The sequence below is a fragment of the Cydia strobilella genome, chromosome 18 (assembly GCF_947568885.1).
Source record: "Cydia strobilella chromosome 18, ilCydStro3.1, whole genome shotgun sequence".
NCBI classification, from domain to species: domain Eukaryota; kingdom Metazoa; phylum Arthropoda; class Insecta; order Lepidoptera; family Tortricidae; genus Cydia; species Cydia strobilella.
Window position 1 is genome coordinate 15,798,310 of NC_086058.1, and position 12,004 is coordinate 15,810,313.

A 12,004-nucleotide genomic window follows, 5' to 3' on the forward strand; every position below is an offset into this window, starting at 1 on the left:
TATTTCATGTGATTTCAAAATGTCTTTTTAAAATGAGAGCGTAACTTCGATTGTAATATGGCGGCGGCTAGGTTCATGTAAAGTTAAAAACCGGCCAAGTGCGAGTCGGACTCGCGCACCGAGGGTTCCGTACTTTTTAGTATATGTTGTTATAGCGGCAACAGAAATACATCATCTGTGAAAATTTCAACTGTCTAGCACGGTTCGTGAGATACAGCCTGGTGACAGACGGACAGACGGACAAACGGACAGACAGACAGCGGAGTCTTAGTAATAGGGTCCCGTTTTTACCCTTTGGTTACGGAACCCTAATAATATTTTGAGCAAAATATCAGTTACACCCTAAAAACGTCTTCCAGATTCAAAATCACAGATAAGATATACAACAGAGACACTGAGTAATAGAAGCTCAGCCGTCACGTACTCGGGGGAGGCATAAATACACATCCTTGGTCTATATGTAAATTCGCACGCTCGTGTTATTGTTTTGACACAGGTGCATTTTTGTCTGAATCGCTTTTTGGATTGGATGGGGTGCTTTAAATTTAAATTTTCGGCTTTTGTTTTTGACGACGAATATGTGCCATTTTCAACCAAAAGGGTACTTATTGTCGCTTGTCAGTAAGGCGCTATTTCCATATAGCTTCAATTAGAAATTAACCTTATCGACAAGCGAAAATTTGGACCTTTTGGTTGAAAACTTCACATATGTATTTGTATTTTACTCGTATGCATGCATTTTGTATTGCTCGTTTAAAGGTATAAGAATTGTACTTCCATTACTATAATTTATTTTTGTAAACCTGTGTTGTGTACAATAAAGTGATTACTACTACTACTTCTTAAGTACTGACATTAAGAATGCCATACGTAAAATGCAGAGAGGAAAATCACCGGGCCACGATGGCCTGAGTATAGAACATTTTAAGCAAGCTGGTGCTGACTTGCCCAGGGTGCTCGCCATGCTTTTAAACAGGTGTGTTGGACACTCATACTTACCATCTGCCATAATGAAAACTGTATTTCACTAGACTTATATTGACCGGGAAATAGACCGGTCAATATAAGTCCAGTGAAACCACTGGTGAAACTAACCGTGAATCATTCTCTCTCTCTTAACTGTATTTCAATAATATTTTTTACACACAAAAATGTTCCTTTCGGTACTCAAAAATAATTATTTTAGCAATGTTTTTCCAGCAATACATTTCTACTTCCCTTCTTACCTGTCAAACCGTCTCATTACTGTTGACAGATTGTTGCAGACCCTAAAGATTGATGGTCGAAGTTATTCGTTCAGCAGCAGCAGAAGTAATAGCACTTTCGTGACCTCTGTCATTATTTAACTATAATTTGACAATTTCTGTTTTTAAGGATTTTTTTAGATCTCGGATGAATTTCTCCTTAAATTTCTTTAATTCCATTCATCAGATTACTCGTCATTAAAAAATACCATTTATAAACTAGGTATGTTTTCTTAATGAAGAGTGTTCTGGGTCCTTTAGATCTGCACATAATACGCTCAACTTACTTAAAAGATTAAAGGTAATAATAAAATAATAGTCTTAATGTATATTTCAAATTGGGCCGAATTGTCGTCACATCAGAATCTGATGATGTGATCGTAGAGAAGGCAAGTGAACTTTTCAAATACCAATACTAAATACTAAGTGATATAAGATGCAGAACAATATTGTATAACATTCTGTATGCATAAAATTGCAATAAAATGCAGAACAGCAGGCTGTAATAGTATGGTCACGTTAAAAGAAGGCCTTCTGACTACATAGGAAATTTGGCACTACAACTTTCCATCCCAGCCGGCTTACCACGGTAGCATTTTTATCGCCTGTCACCATGTCTGTGACGTTCTAACAAGTATGTAAGTGCGAAAGTGACAGGCATAGTGACAGGTGATAAAAATGCAACCATGCTGATACTGCAGGTCAAAGATCCAGGGGTAGACCCAGAACAAGATGGAAGGATGTAGTGCTAAAGGACATGAGTGAGTGCAAGGTGGTGCAAGTTATCCGAGGACGATGTCGTGGACAGAGCGAAGTGGAGAAGGGTAAGCAGGAAAGCTGACCCCACCACCTTATGGGATAGAGAGCTAGGAAGAGAGAGAGAGATTGTGTATGCATTCTAGCCAACAAAACAAATTAGAATCCATTTAGAATGTGTACCACGTATTCAGTTAAAAAAGTGACCCCGCCAAATAACATACATCACGGGAAGGGTGTGGGCCCAATGGTCTGTGAGATGGGAAACGTGGGCTGAATATGGTATAGGGATTTTAAAACTAATATATATCGAATTATTTAAGTGAAAAAACCTTTTTGGTGTAAAATGCTTATGTTATGAAAAATGCTCCGACGAAAGCAATGCGCCGCGGAGATCCTTTTTTGCAAACAGTGACAAAGGAAAAGTGAAAATGACAGCAATTGGTGTTATCACTCAAATTGTCATTTGTCGTTATATCACGTCACGTAACACGTAACCGTAATGTAACTTTATATATGTATGTATGACTTAGCGACAGTTTAAGTTTAAGTATATCGACATCATTGTCTGTAATAGAGGATTTTTTCTTTACTATACTTTTCCAGTTTTTTTACAAAATATGTCGTAAATAGGTACACTTTTCTCCACCATCAAACTTTAATCTAAGGTAATGGAGTAGAATTAAATTGTAATCAGTTGCTTACCAACTGTTTTCTCATTAACTATGATTCACTTAGCTATTAACAATCGGTTATCTTAATCAGATCCCCAAAACTAGTCACCAAGGCATTGTTCCCGACAGCTTTATGTCTCCAGCCACGATTTAATACCGCACTTACTTAGCATACCCTATTACAACTAGCAATTTACCTTCTGAATCTCTATACATCATCTTCTCAAACAAAATTAAACCTTATTTTCAAACTTTAGAGTTAAAACTAGTTTAAGCAACACCCTTCCGTACTTTGCAGATAATACAATGGAAACTAAATCGTGAAGTTATAGATTTACAGTTTATATTTGTCTACAGGCACCCTTTCCTTGCAAAATCACTATACCTTTTCGTAACTCACAAATTTGCATCAAAGGATTACTAGCTTTATAGTTTTGTAATAGCGTTCAATCTAGTTTGCATAATTCTTTGTTATTCTAAGACTAATTTACACTATTGGCTATCAATGTATCGCTTCGATTAAGAACTAAATAGATCTATTGTGTTGTCGTTGTCGCTATCGTAGGCGATTGTCCTGTCTAGAATATGGGGACATAAGTTAGGGCTGAAAAGCAGTTAGGACATGGGGATAGGAATTAGCAGGGAACAAAGGGATTTGAAGACTAATGTTTTAATATTTTAGGTGTAGGTATGCAGTGGCATTATATTATCAAGCTGCGGTATTTATTTTGTCATGGTCGCATTTTAATCACTTGTCATGTCATGCGTCACATTCGCACTTACGCTGTCTTACATACTTGTTAGAACGTGACAGGCATGATGACAGATATGATGATAAAAAACCGACCATCTTAGCCCTACTGGTTTATGATAGCGCTTTTATCGTCTGTCATGTTCTAACTAGTATTTAGACCCGTTTTTAATATATTTAATACGGTGTTTGTCGTTTGTCTTGACAAAAAAAAATTGTTAGAATTTTGTGTGTTTATAGACAAGTTAATATTTAATTATTTGTATATGTTGATCACTAAACTTCGACGATCAACTATGTCTATAGCTTCTAAGTTATTTAATTTCGCATGTGGTCTTTAAAAAGACATATTTTTTACTCTAGAAAAATCTACATTTCAGTAAGCACTTCAGTAATAATAACGTCCATCTTCGGCGCCCAGTTGAGCTGGTGTATGTCTGTGCGGAAGCATTTGGCGATCTCCAGCGCCCTCATACATTCGTCTTCTATGGCTTCGTGGGTCTTTTCGCAGGCGTGAAGGATTTCAACTAGCTTTGAGGCTACATCACTTGCTGGAAAATTGTGAAGATTGACATTAGCATGTCAGCCGAAACATGTTAAAGAGAAGCCTAATATATGAAGATTGTAATTGTCATGGACGAAGCAATTCTACTGGTAGACAAAGTGTTTTATTAAGGATAACAAGAAGTGAAAGTGACCGGCAATATAATCTACATCTACAGAAAACTGCACGAAAACAGCGCAATTTTTAGGGTTCCGTACCTCAAAAGGAAAAAAACGGAACCCTTATAGGATTACTCGTGCGTCTGTCTGTCTGTCACAGCCTATTTTCTCCGAAACTACTGGACCAATTAAGTTGAATGTTGGTACACATATGTAAGTTTGTGACCCAAAGATGGATATGTAACGTAAACAAATTAATTTTACCCACGGGGGCCACTTTTGGGGAGTAAATGAGAAAATTAAAAAATAAAGTTTGTCAAACTATATCGTGTTACATATGAAATGAAAGAGCTCATTATGAGAATCTGAAATATTTTTTTTTTATAATTTCAAGATAAATAGTTTAGAAGTTATTCTAGAAAATAGGCAAAAAATGACCATTCCACCCCTTTATCTCCTAAACTACTGGGTCAAAAATTTTGAAAAAAATACACAAAATAGTTCTTTACCTATAGATCACCGGAAAACCTATTAGAAATGTGCAGTCAAGCGTGAGTCGGACTTAATTACTTAGTTTTTGATCCGACCCCTATGGGTTTTTTAAAGACATTCACATAAAAAATACATTGTTTAAATTGTGTAATGTACGGAACCCTTGGAACGCGAGTCCGACTCGCACTTGGCCGGTTTTCATGTTCTTTTTTGTAGATTTGTCTTAAAATAGCAATTGTTAATATTTTTAAGCCAAGGCAAGGTTTTATCAATCCTTGCGCATATTTATTTATATCTATTTCCAAATTTTGACAATATGAATAATTAAGAAAATATGTGCTAATTATTTCAAGTAAGCACAAAAATTAATTCGCAAACCATTTTTTCTACTATACCTTCCTATATGATTTAATAAGTACGCTTTCCAAGCTTAATAGATCCCAGTTTAACAAGATTTTTCTGAACCTACCAGCGCCATGCCGAGTGGCAAACTCCTGAGTGTTTCCATGATGAAGTTTGCCGCTTGAATCGATAAGGTCCAATTTCTTGCTCATACAAATGATAGCACAGCCAGTATCCCGGTTCAGGAGGGAGTAGTCCTCCTTCCAGTAGTGGTACAAGTCACTTATCACGTGCCCTTGGAGGTTTAGCTGTTGGAACACAAAATAGCATCACAATTGAAGGAGTAAAGTTGGTAAAGATTTTAATATAAGCTGTAACAGATACAGATACCCCCGATTTTATTAAATGTGTCAAAAAATACACTCATCATTCGCTTGTCACCCGTCATCTCATCATTCACTTGCGTTCGTTTCATATCATCTCTCACACAGTCCATCCACCTTATCCTCGGTTTTGTCAAAAAATACAGTATTTTACACTTAATCGGTTGTTGCAAATTACAGAAAATAATGTTATTATTTGTAAGCATTGTGTCCCACTGCTGGGCAGACCTCCCTCTCTTCCAGGCATCTTGGTCTATGCCAATATTAGTGCCGCCATCTCCGTCGAGGTCTCAGGTCAGATCAGGTCATGTTCGGGGTCTGCCGTGACACCGCACCACAGATTATATAATACTACCGCACTATGTTTGGTATCCACTCGGTAGCTTTCTTGGAGCACAAATTGTTAGTTTTTTATGCTACTTTTACAATATATTTGAATTTTCTACTGCTTGTTTTAATAATCCATTCGTCTTATACTCGTAGAGTATTATTTAGGGCATATTTTGTTATAAATCCCGTTAATGACCTTTGAAAACGTGTAGAACTTAAGCCACATTCATTTAAAAACCAATCAACTCACCTCGTGTTTGCATTCCTCAAGCACTTTAAGAAACCCTGATGTTATGGTCTTCATAGTCTCCGATGACGGTTCTATCTTCTTAACAGCCATGGCTAATAATATAAGAGAGAGCAGGACAGATCTCGCCATTGTTATGTCTCAGTAAAAAGTTTGTAGAAAAATACTGAATGCAACTCCTAGGTCTCCTGGTCACTAGAATGTGGTTGTTATTCTTGGGTGCGTCCGTATATATGGATGACAAGGTTACTAATTGTCGATGTTTTAATTGTTAGGTGTTATATGGAAATTGCAGTCAATTTACACGTGGGCTGTCAAGGTTGAGTTTCCATCACGTTTGGTATTGTTTTCAAATGTCACAAAGTTGCAAGTTCGCAATATAGGTAAACGACTATCAGTGAGATCCAAAACAATAATTTTGATTTCAATTGAGTGCCTGAATATCTGTTTTAAAATCAGCTCACTCACGATATTATGAATGACATACCTAATACAAAATTATCTGGTTTGTTATAGTAGTTATCGTGTCTACCTTAGGCAATATATTTGTAGGTAGATCATCATATTTCATTGTTTATGTTCTCTACAGTATATTATTATTATTAAGCTTAGGGATATTGCGATATTTCTACGTTTTAATACTATGTATTATGTTGTATTACTACTATTTTAGGTACATACCTAAAAAAATAGGTAATAATTGAATTGAAACATCTTTCACTCGAACAACTATTTTATTAAATCAAAAAAATTCTAATAGTTGATGAAATGGTCTTAATCAAAACTATCTACTAGGAATTACTTCAGACATTGTATGATATATTGTTAGCTGATTGTATATGAGAATTAAAAACAATACTGGTAAAAGAATATATATTTCTTGACGACAATTTATCTTTTCATCTATCAATTACTTAGTTGTTTACAAACTCTTCTGGCATACTAAATTCTGACTGTGACTCATTTTTATTTTTATTTTAACCTAATATTATGAACACGATATAATAGTCAGTGGCGGGGAGTTCATAAAAATCGGCTTCCACTGGTTATTTAAGGATGACTCATGCCGACAGGCCAGGCCCAGGCCGAGGCGTCCGACATGTCGTTTTCTATGACGGCTGATCGGTGATCACGTGGTGCTTTCCATAGAAAACGAAGCGCCGGAATCCCCGGCCCGGTCTAGCGTGAGTCATCCTTTATACTTTAAGATATCTTCACACTTTATTCTACATACCCTAGAAGTAAGATATAGCTTCAGCGTGCCTCCGAATTTTCACATCGCTCAGCCTCTGATGGTCCAAGTATTTCGTCCAAGAAATTAATTACCCCTACCACATATTTTTATGTAAAGGCCATTACTGCCAATGCCCAACTATTACAACTATCATCACAGCTTTATCTATCCACCAGTATCATTTTCAATTCAAAGTTCTGCCATTGGGTTTCAATACTTCTCCAGCACCGCTTCAATCATGGCGACCTCGGGCGCGATGCCTGCTTTCTTGGCGTCGACCTTGAAGCAGGCTGCGACCTTGACGACGCGGTTGCAGTCGTCGGGGATGTCGTCGTATTGCTTCTCGCAGTTGTGGATCAGCTCGACCATCTTGGCGGAGAGTACGTCACCTGTATTGATTATGTCAATAGTAGAGTTCAATTCAAAAACTTACTTTTTAAAAGCATGATTGGCGTTACCGGTGTGTTGCTATACTTGTTATGTATTATTCATGTCACTACATGATGTTACTGTAAATTGCATTGACTTGTAAAAGAGCCCTAGAGGCCTACATGCAGAAGAAATTTTTGAATTTTGTATAACCCACAATTGTGAATTAAGCTTATAATTACGACTGACATGATATATTATTGTATTTCCGTTTTTCGCTTTAAGATATATGTATGCTGATTTGTTTTTAAGTTTAAACGATGTTTACTTTTGTAATTTTATTTTATGTACTCTGGACGTGTAATTTATTTTATCAATAAATATATGAATATGAATAAGCGGATGTTATATAAAATAATTAATTTGATTCAACTAGGTTGACTTTTTTGATATAGGTACCTGCAATGTTAAGTATCATATTCATTAGTGAAAAGTGGCTAGGCAAAATATACTTCGTTGCGATTTATCTGAAAGTGGATTTGATTCCACATTGTAAGTTTTTGAAATGCAATTTTCTTCAAATACATATTTTCTAGAATGAATGACTAAATAACTAACGTGAGATTATTTATTCTTGCCATCTATATTGCAATCGCAGTAACTGTAATAATACGTGCTTTCACGTATCACGTACATTTCATAAAGAACTTCCAACATGTTTATGAAACTGGAAACGCAAACTTCTGGCTATAAATTCAAGTTGTTTGCGCCCAAGTTCGGATAATAAGTATAATAACGTAACACATTATTCCAGTTCTCGTACACAGTCGGCAAACGTGAGCACGCAATGCATTTTACACAAACTCTAGAGGCACATTCAGATATCAGAAACTTGATACCAATATGAATAGTACGTTTTCTTGAGGGTGTCCGCTAGGTGGCGCGGGTGCACGAAGCGGGCGCGACATTGTATGTGGAAACCGCCGTACACGTCCGCGCCAAGTTAGCGTTGCTCATAACAAAGATACATTGATTGAGTGATGCGTAAAATCTAAGACAATTTCGTGCTTTGACAGGTAAACGAGATGGCACTGTACAGCTCCATACATTTTGCGATAACTCTGAGTCAAAAGTTCAAGTTTGACAATTCAGTGACCGCAAAACATATGGCGCGGTATAGCGCCATCTGTCATTTTTCGCTAACCCGCTCACCCTCTGAGAAAGCGATGCGTGGAAAGTTTTATCATATTGGTAGCATATTTTTATAATCCAAATACGCCACCAGGTCAAGAAACTGCTGGATATTTTTAAAGGCGTGGAAATTGCTGCACTCCATGCTACTTTTGTTTATGATTTAGTGAGTGAAGAGTGTCAATAAAATGTATATAGAGCAAGGAAGTCTTTGGAAAGTAGAGTACGTGTAATGATGTACGTGGAGGATAGTATTAGAAATATTTATTGAAACGTGAATCTTGTGAAAGCGAGAATTTGAACATCCACATGAAGGTTCAAAGAGAGACCACTGTCTACAATACCCAGCTTCTCACATTTGACTCCATCAAACGTATGGAAATTCGTGTTGTTGACAATCTTAAGTTTACTGACTGAGTAGAACCTCTTGCCCTTAAGCCTCCACTTTTTAGATACTTGGTACAACAAAAATAAGCTGATACATTTGTATATCCCTAGAACGTGCATGATATGGATTTGTGGAATGATCTAGCAGCACCCTTAGAAGTGTTTATAAAGAAGCTAGTATTCGATGGCTCATTTACTAGTTTGCAACCTATTACCACGGAATAAATAATAGTAAAAATAAATATTCTCCAACAGAACGTGTTTATTACGTCGGATATGACCGCTACGTGGCGCAAGCGTGAACAGGCGTCCATTCCGTAGCGGTGCGCGGCTAGACACCAAAATTGATGTGGGCCGCATGTACTTGTAGCGACGCGACGAAGTCGCGGAGTGAGCCACGCCGGCTATTATATAGAAAACTGTACCTTGAGGGAAGCTCTTGATGTAGTCATGCATATTCTCATGGTGCATGCGCGCATCATCTTGCATTAGGGAGAACTTGTTGGACATGCACATGATGGCGCAGCCCAGCTCACGGTGGACCACTTCGAAATCCTCGCGCCAGAAGTTATGGAACTCGTCCAAGACTTCTGGGGACAGCTGGGACTGGGGATTGTAAGAAGGGATGTATGTTTATGTCAATTAATAGGAAAAAGATGCTTGAAAAATGTTTAATATGTTTTAGATACAACTATTTGTACTCCTCATTGAAGGAAAATAGACAGTTTTATCCCTAAAATACTTATTGACCTTTTCCAGGCAACGCTTAAGGGACCTTTAGTGATTTAACTGTCTTATTTTTCCTCCTCGCAACAAAGAGTAAACTTATGAGCTTATATTGAATCAAATAAATATCTCTTGTAGTTCTTTAAGAAAGTTTAGTTTTAATGTGATACCAAATACTCAATGTTCTCTCATATACCCGGCATTAGATCTGATGTTCTGTTATCAATTTAAATGTAGTTATTCATTTTTTAAACAAATTATATCAAACATCCAATTTCCACTAAATCATTAATGAACACAAAAAAAGGGGAATTTATTATTTTCAAAAGTCCCAATGATTCTGGTTTTTTAATCAAAAGTTGCATAATGGTCAAAGACTATTCCAGTATTACGTACCTACCATTGAATTAAGAAACAATCCAATAAACCATTCAAATCCTTACCTCCTCGCGGCATTGCTCCAGAGCCTTCCCAAAATGCGCAGTCACATGACTCATGACCTCCGCCGTCCCGTCGACCATCTTACCTCCCACCAACATCAAAGCAACTAGCCAGTATAACGTCATTGTGCCAACAATGCCCACCATCCGCCATCACATCAATATATCACAAACGGATTTTTTCGGCCGCTAATTCTCTATGATTACTCATACCGTCCCATCGTGCATCGTAAACGTTAAGAGGGGGCTAACGCAAATATGTAGTTTTTAGGGTTCTGTACCCAAAGGGTAAAAAACGGGACCCTACTTAGACTCCGCTGTCCGTCTGTCCGTCTGTCCGTCTGTCCATCTGTCCGTCTGTCTGTCTGTCACCAGGCTGTATCTCATGAACCGTGACAGCTAGACAGTTGAAATTTTCACAGATGATGTATTTTCTGTTGCCGCTATAACAACAAATACTAAAAACAGAATAAGTGGGGCTCCCATACAACAAACGTGATTTTTTTGCCGTTTTTTGTTGCGCAATGGTACGGAACCCTTCGTGCGCGAACCCGACTTGCACTTGGCCGGTTTTTATATTAAATTTGTAGACATTTTGATCAAAGGCAAATGCCATAAAAAATCACGTGGAAATTAAACTGTATTTGCAAGGGCAGACTGCAACCAAATGGCTCTATAGAAAAAATTACGAAAACACGTCTAAATTACATTCATTTTCAATTGCATATTATAGTAGCATATACTATAATAGTATAATTTTAATATAAAATAGCTAGTGATATAGCCAAGGTATTTGAGGAACAAAATTTTAATCGAAAGTTTTTCAGAGTAATTCAGACCAAACATTAAAGCCCACACTACGGCCAAATCTCCCGTCACAAATTTCGTTTTTATATTAAATTTGTAGACATTTTGATCAAAGGCAAATGCCATAAAAAATCACGTGGAAATTAAACTGTATTTGCAAGGGCAGACTGCAACCAAATGGCTCTATAGAAAAAATTACGAAAACACGTCTAAATTACATTCATTTTCAATTGCATATTATAGTAGCATATACTATAATAGTATAATTTTAATATAAAATAGCTAGTGATATAGCCAAGGTATTTGAGGAACAAAATTTTAATCGAAAGTTTTTCAGAGTAATTCAGACCAAACATTAAAGCCCACACTACGGCCAAATCTCCCGTCACAAATTTCGCGCGGCTTCTTTTGTTTCCTTTTAATTTCCTGGACGTATGCCCCCTCTTAATAGCAATGCATATTACAAGGTCAACCAAGCCATGCAAGGTTCACCTACGGCCAGTTAAGAGTTGCAACTAGATAATGCATGAGCTATAGACTAAATTAATGGGTTTAGATGTGGCTTCGGTGTTGTTGATAGTAATGCGATAGTAGCGCGGATGCAAGTCATTTGGTGAGGCGTGGTTGCTTAATGTCTTCAATGTTGGTTTGAGGGTTTGTTTGTGATTAAATCTAGTATTTGACTTGTTCAAGTGTTGCACTAGGTACTGATATCGTTCCACTCGCGAATATGCAATATTGGCCAAGTCGAAGATCATAAATCATAATGTTTGAAATCTCAAATCTGTCAAAATGGCAGATTCCCAAGACACTTGATTTCTGTGACTGTTAAGGAAGATGTCCAGGTCGTCCCGCCATCTCCGTTTAAGCCTGCCCCACCCAATCCGTATGAATGCCGTAGACGTGACCGGCCCAGTCCCATTTGAGCCAAGCTGTTTTTTCGCCTACGTCAGCAATACGGGCTTTAG

At 37.3% G+C, this 12,004-nt stretch overlaps 3 protein-coding genes across 3 annotated transcripts in view; 1 reads left to right on the forward strand and 2 right to left on the reverse strand.

Moving 5' to 3' along the window:
• The window catches only part of LOC134749594 (protein prickle-like), a 518,207-nt gene that overhangs the window by 173,804 nt on the left and 332,399 nt on the right, over positions 1-12,004 (forward strand). The gene's annotated exons all lie outside the window — the stretch shown is intronic.
• Positions 3,731-6,051, reverse strand: LOC134749303 (general odorant-binding protein 1-like). The gene is made up of 3 exons (XM_063684202.1): positions 5,886-6,051; positions 5,050-5,230; positions 3,731-3,976 (listed from the first exon to the last, which is right to left on the reverse strand). The coding sequence occupies exons 1-3, from the start codon at positions 6,012-6,014 to the stop codon at positions 3,795-3,797; spliced, it is 492 nt and encodes a 163-aa protein (XP_063540272.1). The 5' UTR covers positions 6,015-6,051; the 3' UTR covers positions 3,731-3,794.
• LOC134749778 (general odorant-binding protein 2-like) lies at positions 7,277-10,388 on the reverse strand. The gene is made up of 3 exons (XM_063684814.1): positions 10,233-10,388; positions 9,489-9,669; positions 7,277-7,505 (listed from the first exon to the last, which is right to left on the reverse strand). The coding sequence occupies exons 1-3, from the start codon at positions 10,374-10,376 to the stop codon at positions 7,327-7,329; spliced, it is 504 nt and encodes a 167-aa protein (XP_063540884.1). The 5' UTR covers positions 10,377-10,388; the 3' UTR covers positions 7,277-7,326.